This window comes from Ornithodoros turicata, chromosome 2 (assembly GCF_037126465.1).
Source record: "Ornithodoros turicata isolate Travis chromosome 2, ASM3712646v1, whole genome shotgun sequence".
In the NCBI taxonomy this organism is placed as follows: domain Eukaryota; kingdom Metazoa; phylum Arthropoda; class Arachnida; order Ixodida; family Argasidae; genus Ornithodoros; species Ornithodoros turicata.
Window position 1 is genome coordinate 44,751,014 of NC_088202.1, and position 14,817 is coordinate 44,765,830.

Genomic DNA, 14,817 nt, shown 5'->3' on the forward strand with positions numbered 1-14,817 from the left:
ACTTGGTGTAAGGTGCCAACGAGGAAGACGAGAGGGCGGGGCCACGAGAGCAAGAAAGCACTGTAAGAAAGAAGATGTGACAGTTTGAGTATTGGGTTCCTTCAGGAAGACATTACACTTGATAAATCCCCTACGATAAAGAGTAGGAAAGCTGTTCGTCCTCGAATCTCCGTCCCGGGCGCTTTGGCCCACAGCAGCAAAGGACAAGGGGGCAATCGGATAATGTCCTCATCAAGTTTATTTTTTATTGACACTACATTGCATGTCCAACACAGTACGGTGCCTGTATTGACATGGGTGCCAGGGCCGTCGAGAGAAATTACGGGGCCCGGGGAAGAGTCCTGGACGGGCCCTCCCTCCTCGTACAATTAACATATGTATACATTACGTCACAGTAAACTGCATGTGCCGGTGTGCTTGCAACCGTACGTCGGGCCTTGGGCTGCCCTGGGTCCGATCGGTCCGACTGCCCCTGAAGAGGTCCGACGCCCGCGACTTTCCCAGTGCTCCTTGCGCGCGCGTTGCATCCTGGGAGATTACTGTAACGAAGGGAGAACCGATCGTGTTTGTCTACATATCCCGTGTCTCTCGGTTTTTCGTTCTTTCAATCGTCATGCAATCATGCACCAGTTAGTCTGGGCCCTCTCCCCTTTGTCGAACAGTCCTTCCGTATCGTTTTCGCTGACCTTGACACCTCGTGGACAAGTGGGTGATAAGCATGGTGATAAGCATATACCATAAGCGGCGAGCTCCGTGGGGTTTTCTGAAGTCGACTATTCGGTTTTCGAAAACTCTCAATCTCGGCACGGAAGACGCTTTTTTCCCCTCTCATAACTGTCTCTATCCTGTAACCAAACAACAAACTTCTTCTTTAAGCTATGAGTTCATACTATATGAGGGCACATAATGGTGACCGCCTTTGCGCAAACCACGACTTTCGTTTTCTATTTCGTTAGGAACGTAGCGCCACCTCGTTCTACAGCGACGAGAACTCGACGTATAGAGTGCATGGCTATGACTGGATGATTCAGGAGGGCTTTGATGGCCTGTGTTTTGGGCTGTTCCCGTGACAGTGTTCGCGATAGAAGTGTAATTAACTGAGACATTACTTCTCTGAGCAAACATGGAAGCAAGACGCGCAGAGCTCGAAAGGAAACGCCAGAAGCTCGAACAGCTTCGCATGGAAAGGTTGAAGAAAAAGGAGGAAAAAGAGAAGAAAGACAGCAAAGTGCGAGAGGTGAGGTACACATGCACAGGTAGCTCTCGCCTGCCAGTGTGGCAAACCTGACATGCATCTGAATGCAAACCGGTGTTGCATCTGTGGGATTATAGTGCCAGCAATCCGACACACAAAAAACTTGTCGACTTGCTGTAATGTTAAAGACCACAAAAACAAACAAACAAAACTGTTGCATGAGTTAGGCACTACTTGCAAAAAGTTGCTAACGTTTGCAGCGGTTAAAATGCCACAAAATGCGTAGTGATTCACAAGAACCGCTAGAAAAAGTCCTGTCCAGGAATAAGGGGAAAATGCTTTGCAGAAGACATGATGATGACGAGACACACGATATGCGTAAAAGTGTCTAACTCATTTTGAACAAATTACTCATAGTTTTTTGGGAAGGTACAGGTTGGGACAAAAGTTTACGGAACCCACTTGCGGCGTACTTTTTCTTCGGTGCGACACCCAAGCTGCTGGCGGAAGCTGGTGAGTTCACTGTTTCTGAGGGATGGTAGGGTGTGCTGTTAGCGACTCAGAGCGGTAGCTTCCACTTCCCAGGCACATAAAAGCGACACCAGAACTACTGCTGTATGTCGCTAACAGTGCAGCCTTCCCCCCCCTCTGAAACGGTGAACTCACCCGCTTCCGCCAGCCGCCAGTGTCGCACCGAAGCAAAAAATATGTCGCTCGTATGTGTTCCGTAAACCTTTGCCCCAACCTGTACCAGAAACAGTGAGGCCTCGAGTTTTGCCACCGACACTTGGAAATTTGGGCTTCTCATTAATTTGCAACTACAGTGCTTGCATTTGGACCGGTTCGGTGACACATCACTTTGGATAGTAAATGAGTCCACCGACACGCACTAAAAAGTTACGTATTGTTTTGGCATTTTCAACTTTATTAACGTTGAGGTAATGCTTACTCCAGACAGAGGAGGGAGTCCGACTTCGGCCTGACCATGCCATAGATGCCGATGAGCTGTTATCGTCTTTAGGCATTTCACTTCCAAGTGGGGGTAAGTATGTAGAAATATTAGGTCAGTGGATGCACTAGAATTATGACATGCCTCTGTTCAAGACTTTGTAAAGACACTCAAAGCATCCATTTAAGTAAAATACTTCAGGTCCAAAGTATGCAATTATGAATATGTTCGCTCATGATCATAGTTGACTATAGTTATGAGTAAGTGTCCAATGGTAGTGGTTTACTTGTGCTCCTATAGCTTTATCCTCCAGCTGTATTGAAGCAATAGAGAAAGATTGGCTTAGTTGGCTATGTAACATGGTGAAGAGGCGTGAAAGTGGATCACAGACACAGAACAATAATTCAACAGGAGAAAGCGCTACTAGCAGTGGAAGGATTTATTAATAAATACACAGTGGTATCAATACAAAGGCGACCACTCGCTGCAGGCAATGAGCACGATGTCGCAACACCCACCCTCAACTCACACAATCCCGTTCTGTTTCCATGTTTCTGCTTTGCACTTTGTCGCCGTGCTATCCAGCTTTATTCACCAGCTCCCATCCTAGAGCCGTACAAAATTTTGACAAGGTGGTTTGAAAAGTGCCCAAATGTAATTTGTTCAGTTATAGCTTGCTGATTTTCAGTTTTTGAAATATTTTTGCAGTGAAGCCAATAGTTGTTTATGCCTTATCTCAGGAAAGTGCCTCAGTTACATGTTCAAAACTGTGCCTCTGCAAAGACACAGGGATTTGCACAGCATCTTCATCTCGGAATCCATCCCGGAGCAATCAAAGCTGCGTGGATCAACATGAAGAAACTGTAGAGGACCTATTGTTAGAACCTTCTTTGCCTTTAAGACTCAATAATTTGATATGGTCTTTCACAATCGATTTCGTCCAATCCAATATGGGGTTAAAAATGGAGGGCGGCGTGGCAGTAACAGCTCCCCATAGAACGTATAGTTTGAGAGAGTTCACACAGCACTGGGCACAATGCAAATTACATTGACAGGACCAATTAAAATGCAATGTTATGCATTCCAGCTGGCCAATCAGGGGCCTTCCTGCTTGTCTCACCTTTCAGCGTGACCATGAACTTTTCATTAATCGTGCTGATTCAAAGGTCTATGTACACAAAGCCCACTGCGTTGCACTTGCAACCCCCCCCCCCCCCCCCGCCTTTTTCAAAATAATTTTCTGGCTACGCTGCTGGTACTGCCGTTGCCATACCCTTGTGCCCACATGTAATGGCATCTGCCAGGGCATTGAGATATTGTAATAACTAAAAAATAACAAACAACTTTATTGTGAGATGATGAATGTGGAGTTTCATAGTAAAAAAAAAGTCAATAAAAACAACATATCTGTGATACATATGGCAAAACATTGTAGTACAGTTGTTGATTTGGAACTGCCATGGGCAGCATGGTAGCCAGAAAAATATTAGGGGGTGAGGGTTCTATGGGGACTTTACATGGGGAGGAGGTTTTTCCCTTTCCCAAATGTGCTCCAAAGGTCCAATTTTGGGTGGCGGCATGGCCTTGGGAGTGCTTGGAGAGCTACATATATCAGTCTGGCTACTTAGTCCTACTTGACAAGTTGGGGCTAGAAAGTCACATACAATGTATAACAATGTCACAATATGACGTAGTTGCTTCTCTGGTGGCATGATCTCCATGTAGATAGCAAAGTATATTCGAAAATATGTAAGCTGAAGCTAATTACACTTGCACTGAAACAGGATTGTTCTGCAAAAGCACGCGCAAAACGAATTCATAGCCCAAGAAAGAAATCTTTGGATGATGCATACATAGAGCTGTAATATAATCCTCATCGTAGACTTTATTACTCTTGTGACAGAATTCTTAACCATCTTAGTATTCACACTTCGCATTCTAAAAGATCTATTTGACATTTTGTCTCTATTCAAACTGTTAAATGGGGTCATTAACTGCTCCAAACTTTTGGGGGTCATTACTTTTAGGTGTCCAGTTATAGTAACAGTCAGTCCTTTCTATTTTATCCTAGTTGCAAGTTGTCCCATTATCCGAATGCAAAAACCATACAAAAAATTTGGTTGCTCTCGATATCTTCTCTAAACGTTCCGATTTTACTCAACTGATATGTGAAATGCTTTGCTAGTTGTTTTGTGCTTGTAGTTGTGTAGCCTGCCTGTTCACTTTTTTTTTCTGTATTTTGGATCCACTCATTAACACTGCTGCACTATTTAGTAGGCTGTGCCATTAATAGGCACCTCAGACAACAGTAAAGGAACATAATTGTTTGGCTGTGCCTGGTTTGTGCCGTCTATTGAGAAGAGTAGGAAGAATTATTTCTTACTTTGTGTTGCTGTCGTCAAACGCCGCGCGGATGAATAGTAAATACAGGAGCTTCGGGTTGGGAGCCTATGTTTTGGACACACACCTGGACATGCACAAGTAGTGTTTTATTGTGGAGAAATTGTGCTCAGCATTACAGCATGCCCCTGCTCAGTACTTCATACATCTGTTCTACATTGCATTGCAACAAGTTTATTATTTCCTCGTAAGAGGAGTAATATCTTAAACAAGCTGAAGGGTAGCCACATATAGGATAATTTTATTGAATTGTGGGTACAATTGTGGTGTTATACATAAAATTGTAATCTCTTACGTTTTGATCCACAATAGGCTTTTAGTAGGGGTTTGTTGCTCCATAGGATTCTATTCATCATCTGTTGCTGGTAGTAGTTTTGCTGCTGTTACAGCTGCTACCCCATGTGCCAGTTATGTGATATTGATTTTGCAGACCATTATTGTCATGTATATAATGCTTGTCCCTTGCATGTTCAAAACCACTTTATAAGACTACGATGACTTTATGCTCCATAGATACCTCCTTTTCAAGTGTGTCAACAGCACCATCAGGAGGCTCTCCAAATGTTAGTACCCCCACACCAAGCCTTGAATCTCATGGTACACCACAGCACACGGCTACAAAGACTGTCGTACGGTAAGCACCCGTGGCCGGGCTTGTCATCTGGATAACAAGCAAATCTGCATAAAATGACACTTGCTAACTAGCTTCAATAGGCAATCAAGATAATTTATCCATTTCAAAATTAATTTGTTTGTGCTGTCTTCAGAAGTGGCAACAAGTTTAGTATTCCCCCCCATGCACACGCACACACAATTTCACATAAACCAGGCTCTCGGTAATTCAAACTCGGATATTTGATACCTTCGGAAAATTGCAACAGATTTGAAATGCTTGTCTAGCCCACTATGTTTTCAGTGTGTTCAAAAGTCACTTAATTCATGCGGCATGTTTGTCTGATTCCTACTCTTTATTCCCTCTTAAATGTTCCTACCAGCAGAAAATGGCTTTTGCATGTTGGTAACACAATGTATTGAGGCTTCTACCTTTGAATACAATTCTCACTTCCAGACATACCTATCTGCTAACGAAGAGTCTCATAAGCACAGAAGGGCCCGGGACTTCATGCAAAATGCATATCTTTTAAATGTGTTGTAACAGATGTCCTAACATTCCTTCGCACATTACAAATCACAATGACACAATTTTACAATGTTTCGTATATCGTATAACTGCATATTTCGGCATATTTCTTCCTGATCGTCGTATAATATGACGGTTGCATATAACATCACATCTCGGCACCATTTGAACCATTTTTAATGTTTGCCGTTCCCTTTATTTTGCCACTGCTCACGTTATTTCAAAAGGAGGTCATTAGCCCAAAACCTTTGCTTCAGTTACACATTTTTTGCTACATGCTTTTCACCTGATTTGTGCTACGCAATCAATGGATACGCCAAGCACCACTAGCACCCAGAACTAACTTCTGAAAACAGAATGCACGACAAGTAGTCAGCGAGTTCAAGTTGTGCTTGATAAAAATAAGGAAATCAAAGCAGCCATCTGTGAGCGCCGGTCTCGAAGGCAACCAACAGCACAACGAAGAGCTGTCTACACATGGCGCAGATGAGCTAGGTAGCTAGCTAATTCGTCGGAATAACATCCTGCGATGTAGCATATCATAGCATAACATTTTCGCGGTACATAGGTTTCTGAACCGTCAAAACAGGAAGCTTTTTAATCATCCCGTGTAAAAATGCAATGTATATGTCGCACTTTTTAAAACCTGAGTGTGGCTATGGTGGCATACTGTAATGACAAACGAGAAATTCCTGAGTGTCCACGCATGAACTGCCATTAAGAAATGTGCATTTTCATTTGTAGAACCTTTTTTAAAAACTATTTAAGTATTGATACAGTTCCAAGGTACGCAAAAACTTCCGGAGCAATATTCCTGGCGGCATAATATTTCCGCATATTTTATGCATATTTAGACGTTTTACGCTGCATATTTGCATGCATATTTTGGAAGACTTTTCTGCATAAATTCAAAGCCCTACTCATAAATAATTGCTCGTGTTGGCTGGCGAAATTTTAGTCTGAGGACTCGTGTATCAACTAAGCAGTCAACCATAGATAAGTTTCTTTTAAATACCTCTCCATTTGTGTTTTATGTGCATCCCTGCTTAGAATCAGGCTTGTGTAGAGAAACGGTTAAAAAAAAAGAATGCAGCTACCCATGTGAGAAGGCATAATTTAGACTTATTGTGTTGAAATGTATCTCTGGTAGTTCAGACTTCTGATAATCTAAACAAACTACTGTGGTCCCTGTAGTTTGAATTTACGAGCATCAGCTGTATCCCACATCTAGTACCATGGTACACCCTGCACCAGAAACAGATTGGGTGGCACTTTCACAGTTGCTGGCAGCCGCTAATAAATCATCTTTGATAATATGAAGGCCTGTAAGGTATTGGAGAAAAGTTCCATGATATAAGTGCTGTACGTCAGAGTAATGAGCAAATAACAACTGATCTTGATGTGTGCTGAATATGTAACAGTTGTTGCAACTCGCGTTTGTGGAACCCTGCACGGTAATGGGCTGAAGAAGAGCCAGTGAGGCAAGGTGCATGGTGGTGCTCATGGATAACAAACCCTATGCCAGAGGGTTATCCCTCACATTGAGGTACTTGGCATATGCGGCAGCCATAGCTCTCACAGGCTGCAGAGTACAGTGTCTTTCCAGAAAAGCGGGTGGTCATCAGTGATTCTCGGGTGGCCTAGGTCCCTTTGCATTCTCAATAGGGGGTCTCAGGAGGTTGTGGTGTAGCACGTCCTTGGGTTGTTGGTTTGTGCTCAGACTTATCAGACAGCGTGTTGTCCGGAATGGCACCTGGTCATAATACCGTGAAATAATAATAGTTCAATGTGAATTGTCACCACCAATTGTGATACTGTCTGAAGAGTCTCCTAGAACTCTACTTTAGCTTTGAAATTTTATACCTTGGTTGGGCTTCTATGCATCTCTGCTTTGTGCCATTTATGTGTGAATGCAAATGTGTTTCCTCAATATCTGATATATATATGGAATGTAACACTTACACCGCACCTATCATTAGGAAACCAAAATTGAGCATCTGCACGGTTCATCAAGCAAGCATTCCTCCACGTGAAAATGTAACCTACAACAAGCAAACCCAGACAGCAGCCTCTGGAGAAAGAGATGGTATGTTAACCTTGAATGCACTGTCTTATGTAGACTTGAAGGGACACTAAAATGCAAAAACAACTTGCTCTCAAACGAAAGTCTGTGTTTCATTTGGTACAAGTCAAACAAAATTAGTTCACAAAACACTACAGTTTAGAAGAAAAATACAATGAAAACAGATGTCTTTGGTGGCAATGAATGGGATGTCCAGAAGGCAAAGATTGGAGTCATCCAATGAGACAGCAGGAGAAGCGCGCGCATACCTATCGTGGGCATATAGATTTGGAGCTGGTCCTATCGTAGTGTTCCGTATATGCGCACTGCTGCCATTTTTCAATACGGGTTCACTGAATTGTAGCCCACAACAGCTCTCGCGAATGTTTCACTGGCAACATTTATATTCACGTCCTTCGGACAGCGACGCCAGTCCGCTTCGCGACATGCACTACATTTTTCACCGGGACTGCTCCGTGGTGTGGCATGTGTGTGCACGCTCAGGATGGACTAAAACACTGATGCAGGAGCTGCGGTGTCGTTTACTGCCGAAGCGATTAAGGCTATAAGAGTCTGGTATAATTTCGATTGTAGCTTCGTAACGGAATTAGAGTTTTGAATTATGATAAGTACGAAATTAACGTAGCATGTAACAAAATTTGAAGTGAACTTGTTTTTGCATTGTAGTGCCCCTTTAACAAGGTGCTCTGTGTATTACAATCTGTTGGCTGTCATGCACTACTACTTGCTTGTTAGCCTTTTGTAGCCAACAGGTTCCCCCCTTGGACAGAAAAGCATTCTGCGATCCTTGCCACAATGATCCCACTTTTGTTTCGTATTTAGCAATAACATTATGCCAGCAGGAGTTTGCAACGATAATTGTGCATTACGCTCATGCTGAAAAGCGGACACACATAAAGAGTCCCTTGACTATGTAAATAAAATTGAGGGAACAATTCACAAAGGTGAAGCTTTTTCCTTCACTAAAAGACCGCATGACTCACAAATTCGGTCCACTTTGATGTAGCGGTGGATCCAACTGGGGGGCGGTTGGCGATCGCCCCCCTCAAAACATCAGCTTATACATTGTATTTCCCTCTCTCCCCTCCCTTACTTTGCGCTCTGCCACCTCCCCCTTCCCACCGCCCCACTACCCCCAAAAAGAGGGTCTGGATCTGCCTGTGTTGATGGCTCCTTTGAAAAATTGCACGACAACTGTGCTACACTCATCAGGCCTGTGGAAGATAAAGCAGCAAACAATTTGTCCATAAATTCACTATGTTGTGCTATTTTTAACATACAAAAATGACAGCAGCTTTGTGAGCTTGTGCATTGTCCGTTAGCAGTCTACTGTCTTTTTCGTATTGTATGACATCTCACTTCAACTGTTTGTCTGTCTGCTTGATATGTGTGACCGTAAAGGTTCTTCCAGTGTGTGCACATACTTGCATGAGAATGTGGTTCGTCCATTTGTCTCTTAGCACACTTATTGCCCCATGGAGAGTGTTAGATACCCAAAGCGCACTGTCGCACACAATCTGGATCGGTCCGCATTCCTGGTCGGCGTAATCCCGCTGGGCACGTCGTACCGTCCGCACTTCACGTTCGTGATCTTGGTTTTCATTTGCAGCCGTCTGGTGGAAGCTTTACACAATACCCCCAGAAGTTACAAATTAAAAGAAAACACTGGTCCAGGATGTCTACTTTAAAGAAATTCACATTAATACAAATGCGATTTCATCTGTTTCGGTGTTTGTCGATGTTGTTTTCTTCGCGCGGGCCGCTGTCATCGCCGCCATCTTGCCAACCCGGAACCGGCAGTGTGAGTAGCGAGAAGGCGAGGGCGAAAGGAAGCCACTGAGCCTGCGCCAACCCTCCTTGAAGTGTGTCATCGTGTTCGCGAACGGGGGACAAGTGTCTGCGTTGTTGATCTCTGTCGCCGAGACTCGCTTTGTCCGCACCTTAGGGCGACCACAATCGCTGCCTAATCACGATTGCGCGCGATGTGGATCCTGCATCGGTGCGTTTTGGGTATTACATTCCTTGTGGGTGTACATGCAGCTGCTGATAATGGACAAAAGTGGTAGGATGCAAAGAAGTGTTCTTGAAACACGTTCTGCAGCACCTAGGCCTCCATGTATAACAGCAGGCGTGAAAGCTCCCAAGGAAAAGCTGTGCCACGCTTAGTTCACTTACCTTCCACATTGGCGCTCCCTACATGGCACAAAAGGCTGCTAAGGAGACCGCGATCCGCAATGAGGAACGACTATACTACACAGTCAACTTCTCTCGTGGCTCGCGTGTGGTAACCGTGCATGTGGTACGGCATGCAGCACCTTCCTCCATGGATTGTAACAGTTGTGTGCTACTCACGGACCCATGTGTCACTGCGTGTTTGAATAAACGTTTGTCCAAGAATGTCTTTGACCAAGACCATTGATTTGAGGTAATTCAGGTGTGAACCGTCGGCCCGGCACATTGAGGACTAGCAGACGATGCTAGCAGATGACAACTATCATTATCACACAAGTTCAGTCACGCTCGCTTATAAAAGGTGAGAAAAAAAGAAAAAAGAAGAAGAGTCTTGCTTGTGCCCCTAACTTTTCTTTCATTATGATACATGAGATCCACAAGCAAAATCGATTCACCTGACACAAGCAAAAAATTTTGTACGTCTTCAAAAAACCTCATGCATACGAGTTATAGTTCCTTCTTCCTTCTGAGCAGGCACACAACATACACACACTCACTGCACCAAATGATTGTCATTGAGAAATTCCCACACAACGCATTCAACTTCCCAAGACGCAGAACTGTGCGAAGGTCACAAAACTCCAAAACGTGGCAAGGCCCAACAACATTGCCGTTCTAGCAAGCATGTTCATGTAGCAAGCGCCATATGGCATATAACTGAATGAAGGGCACATGCTTTCAATGGGCAAATAATGAAGCTTTCAGGCCTGGTGTAATACATGGAAACCTAGGCAGCACTGACAGGGACGTGGCATTTTATGTTTAACACTGTCACTTGTGTGCACCATTGCACAACTTGTCAAAAATTATGGTGAGGTAATGATAAGATAAACTCCCAATGGCAAGCAATCCTGAATTGAGCTGTTGACACTTCAGTACATAGTCTCTGTTAAGTGGTTCTCTGCTTCTCTCACATTGTCAAGACCTTTAGGTCACCTTATGGCTTTGTGAAGTATGGGAACTTTATCCCACAACCCTAGTTAATCACTAGTTCACTAACAAGCTGTTATACATTTCTCTAGGCATAACTCTTACTAAAGCCGCATCTTCTTTTTCCATGCATTTTGAAATGTGACGAAATGCAGACTGAGCTTCGGTATTCGACTTAAAAATGCGTCAGTTGGGAATGCGCATTACAACCATCACAAATCCTAGGATTTTTTTAGATTCTTACAGCGAGTTTCTTTGTTGCCTTAGGAGTATCCATGTTATGTCAGAATGTGAAAGGGCAGGATCGAGGCACAGGAGGCGTTTGGAGCGGTTGCGTCTGGCAGGGTCAGACTCTGAGCTGCTTTGGGTCTCACTTAAACGGGCATTAAAATGCAAAGACAACTTGTTCTCATATGAAAGTCCATGTTTCAATCTGTACAATTCAAACAAAATTAGTTCACAAAACACTAGAGTTTAGAAGAAAAATACAATGAAAACAGACGTCTTTGGTAGCAACGAATGGGATGTCCAGAAGGCAAAGATTGGCGGCATCCAATGAGACAACAGGAGAAGCGAGCGCATACCTATCGTGAGTGTGTGGATTGGAACGATTCCGATCATAGTGTTCCGTATATGCGCGGTATGGTGCGCACTGCTGCATTTTTCAATAGCAATTCCACATCCTTCAGACAGCAATACCAGTCCGCTGCGTAACGCGCACTCTGTTTTTGACCGGGACAGCTCCACGGCATGGCACGCGCATCTTGGACTAAAAAAAACGATGCACAAGCTGAAGCGTCATTCACTGCTTAGCGCCGAAGCACGAAAGGGTCCGGTATAATTTTGATCGTTGTTTCGTAACAGAACTTTCGTAAGTTTTGAATTATGATAACAAGTACGAAATTAACATAGCGTGTAACATAATTTGAAGTGAACTTGTTTTTGCATTTTAGTGCCTCTTTAAGGCATGGGCAAACGTGCTGGTGCGATGTATTTATGCAATGCAAAAATGTTTCCGTTAATCAGAATCAAAATTTTGGCATGTTCAGGTAAACGAAACTAAAAACGGAAAGCACTGGACAGGTTTCGAGGTGCTCTCCAACATTTTCCGAGCTCCATTGCGCCGCACATCCTATTTCAAGCCTTTCCGTTCCTGGCGGTGAATCAGGCTAGGCTAGGCTAGGCTGGGCTGTTTTCCGTTGACAACACAGAAGCAAGCATAGCATGTGCTCACACTTGCAGAGATCAATGTTAACAGTTTGGATAGTGTTTGCCTCAACAAAAGTTTGAAGACCTTTGACAACCTGTTTTGAGCAGCAGCATGATTCAGAGGTCTTCCTCCATGACCTATCACCCATCGATGGCATCATTGAGGAAAAGTAGCTCTGAGAGACATTACAAACAAGCATTGGCACTTTTTTGCAACTCGGGAGATAAGTGTCATAATAAAGCTTGCAAAAAATCAGCAATTTGATGTTTTTTTATTAATATTTCCCCTTTTGTAAATTACGGTATTTACTCGCACATATTGAACGCGCTCGCGTATTGAACGCAAACCAGCTTGAGCGCCGAGATGGTGGTACTTTCTTCTCCTTCTTCTCGCATTAAAGGCGCCCCGACTTTAGTAGCACGGCCGGATCGTCTCGTGCAGCGCCAGCCAGCCAACGAGCCAGCGCATTGTGGTCGCTTGTATGGCGCACTCAACGAGATGGAGCGACTGGCATCAGAGTGATGAACGATGAATGCGACGGACATCGAGGAGTATTTTGTCCCCGCTTGATAGAACGGAAGACGATTTGATGTGGGAGAATCGCGACATTTGATTCCGGGGAGATCGCCGCCGATATCTCCCAATAAAGCGGGAGCAGTTCCAGTTTTGCCCCGCGTATTGAGCGCACCCCCTCAATGGCGTGACGTTTTTTTTTTAAATGTGTCTTATACGCGAGTAAATATGACATGTTTGCAACAGCAATGTGCGCAAGAGTTGTTTACAGCTTTTCGAACTTCTGGAAATAATCCGACAGAGCATTTACTACCCTGCACCACCTTTCCTCAGTGAATGGAACTCTCGATAAATTGAAGAATATCTCATAGTCCCTTGAGGTTCTGTCTAAAGAGATTACACCGTATTGCACACATAAATACGTTAATTCTGTAGCATATTTTGTTAGTTCCAATGAATCTGTCTGAAACAGGGAAGAAACGTTTTGGAGCCCAAATATTAGATCAGCAGCTCTAAGTGAAAGTCAGTAACGTTTGATGATGTGTATCTTTTTTTAATATGCTGCCAAAGGATCATTAACCTCATCTCCTAGAGATCATGGACATTTTTTCAAGACCCGCAAAGGTGTGTAGACTGTAGTGGCGAAACATAGACTTTCGCTCAGAGCTCTTTCCTGCCGAGAAGCTTGCATCATTCATTCAACTGATGTGAATATAGTATTTGTGCTGAAGGATATCCAGTTCACGACTGTGTAACAGTGATTCTAAAAATACTGTCCTCTGATGGCTATGATGAGAAGGATTCGCTGCAATTTTTATGTGTGTAATGCTCCTCTCTAACTGAATTTAAGACAGACTCACTTATTTTCGTCGTCTTCGTCGTTCCTTAATCTGTGCATAGCTACATTGTGAGGTTGTGTCGTGGAGTGTTAGGTTGATTTGTGAGGTTAGGTTAGGTTGATGAACAAGCTTGATTTGTTTGTGGGAGAGAGGAAAGAGGAAATATGAGGTCCAAACAAGTTTTGCTGGCGGAAGTTTACTTTTGCTGCCTCAACTTCTGGCATGATTCGCATGCATTTGTATGCTGCATTATCTGTGTGCACTTTTAGTGATATCTCTTCTTTCTTCACATCTTTGCATTCTTGCCTGCCCACTAAAGCTCATCCCGTGGATTATTACGGTAAGTTGAGGAACCTTTGCATCTTTGCTAGGAATGTTTTTTTCCTTGTTCAATTTGCCGAACTACTTGGGTCACAGTGAAGAAGCAGCATGGTGGAGTTTTCATCTGAGCAAACTCTGTGTATCGTTTTAGAGTAGGCATGTATTTAAGTCATAATTGAATGCACAATAATGCCCAAAAATTAAACCTTCTCTTTCTTGATTAACATTGCTCGAGCCATGCTCAGTTTCTTCCCTAGAGTGTCAGTTCTAGAACACGTCTGCCAGTACGTATACACAGTAACTAGGGAGGTCATAAAATGAAGCGGTGAAGCAACACTTGTCTTTGTGCACGCAGGAGCTTGGTTGTGAAGCTAAAATGATGACCGCCCCCTGCACGGGGGGAAAGTAGATTCGTTGGGTTGTTTACCAGGTACAATGCCTTTAGTCTTGCAGTGCAAGATACAAGTGGAAAGAACTCTAGCATGCATCCAATCTGATCTTTGTTTTTGTGATGGTGCCCATGAACATGGTCCTAATAATTGTGTCCCTAATTAATACATAGAATGCCAGAGACAAAACAGTTAGAGTATAATGCATTTAACTTAACGAGTAACAAGCAACACTGCGTGCAATGCATGATGAACATGTAGCTACATAGACCATAAATAGAGCCGGACGTTTCTGGGGAAGATTTTTTTCTAAATTCAGAAGGTGAAAATCGGGTAAATAAACATGTGCACTAAATTCGTACAAATTCAGGTGAAAAAAAACTTCCACTATGCCAAATTTGGGGAGAAATCGGGCTCAGTTACTCAAACTAACTGTAGTGGTTTGATACAAATTTTGATGTTTGAGTTTGATGTAACTGCATTTGCTGCCGAACAAGTAAGTTAGTGCATTCCTACAGACATCCCGGTGAGAGTAATTTGCCGGGTAAAAATCGGGTTCCACCCTAAAGGGGGAATTCAGGGAAGAATTGGGTAAAACCCTAAAACATCAGGGTC

At 43.5% G+C, this 14,817-nt stretch overlaps 1 protein-coding gene across 4 annotated transcripts in view; it reads left to right on the plus strand.

The window, feature by feature from the left end:
• Positions 1–1,011: 1,011 nt before the first annotated feature.
• The window catches only part of LOC135385346 (cytoplasmic dynein 1 intermediate chain 2-like), a 32,611-nt gene continuing 18,805 nt past the window's right edge, over positions 1,012–14,817 (plus strand). For 2 of the 4 annotated variants that reach the window (XM_064614622.1, XM_064614624.1), the window contains exons 1-5: positions 1,012–1,237; positions 2,150–2,237; positions 5,058–5,178; positions 7,665–7,771; positions 13,812–13,832. In XM_064614622.1, the coding sequence (XP_064470692.1) occupies positions 1,124–1,237; positions 2,150–2,237; positions 5,058–5,178; positions 7,665–7,771; positions 13,812–13,832 (451 nt within the window). In that variant the 5' untranslated portion in view covers positions 1,012–1,123. The remainder of the gene's footprint in view (positions 1,238–2,149; positions 2,238–5,057; positions 5,179–7,664; positions 7,772–13,811; positions 13,833–14,817) is intronic. The other 2 variants (XM_064614623.1, XM_064614625.1) reach the window with 1 other exon arrangement.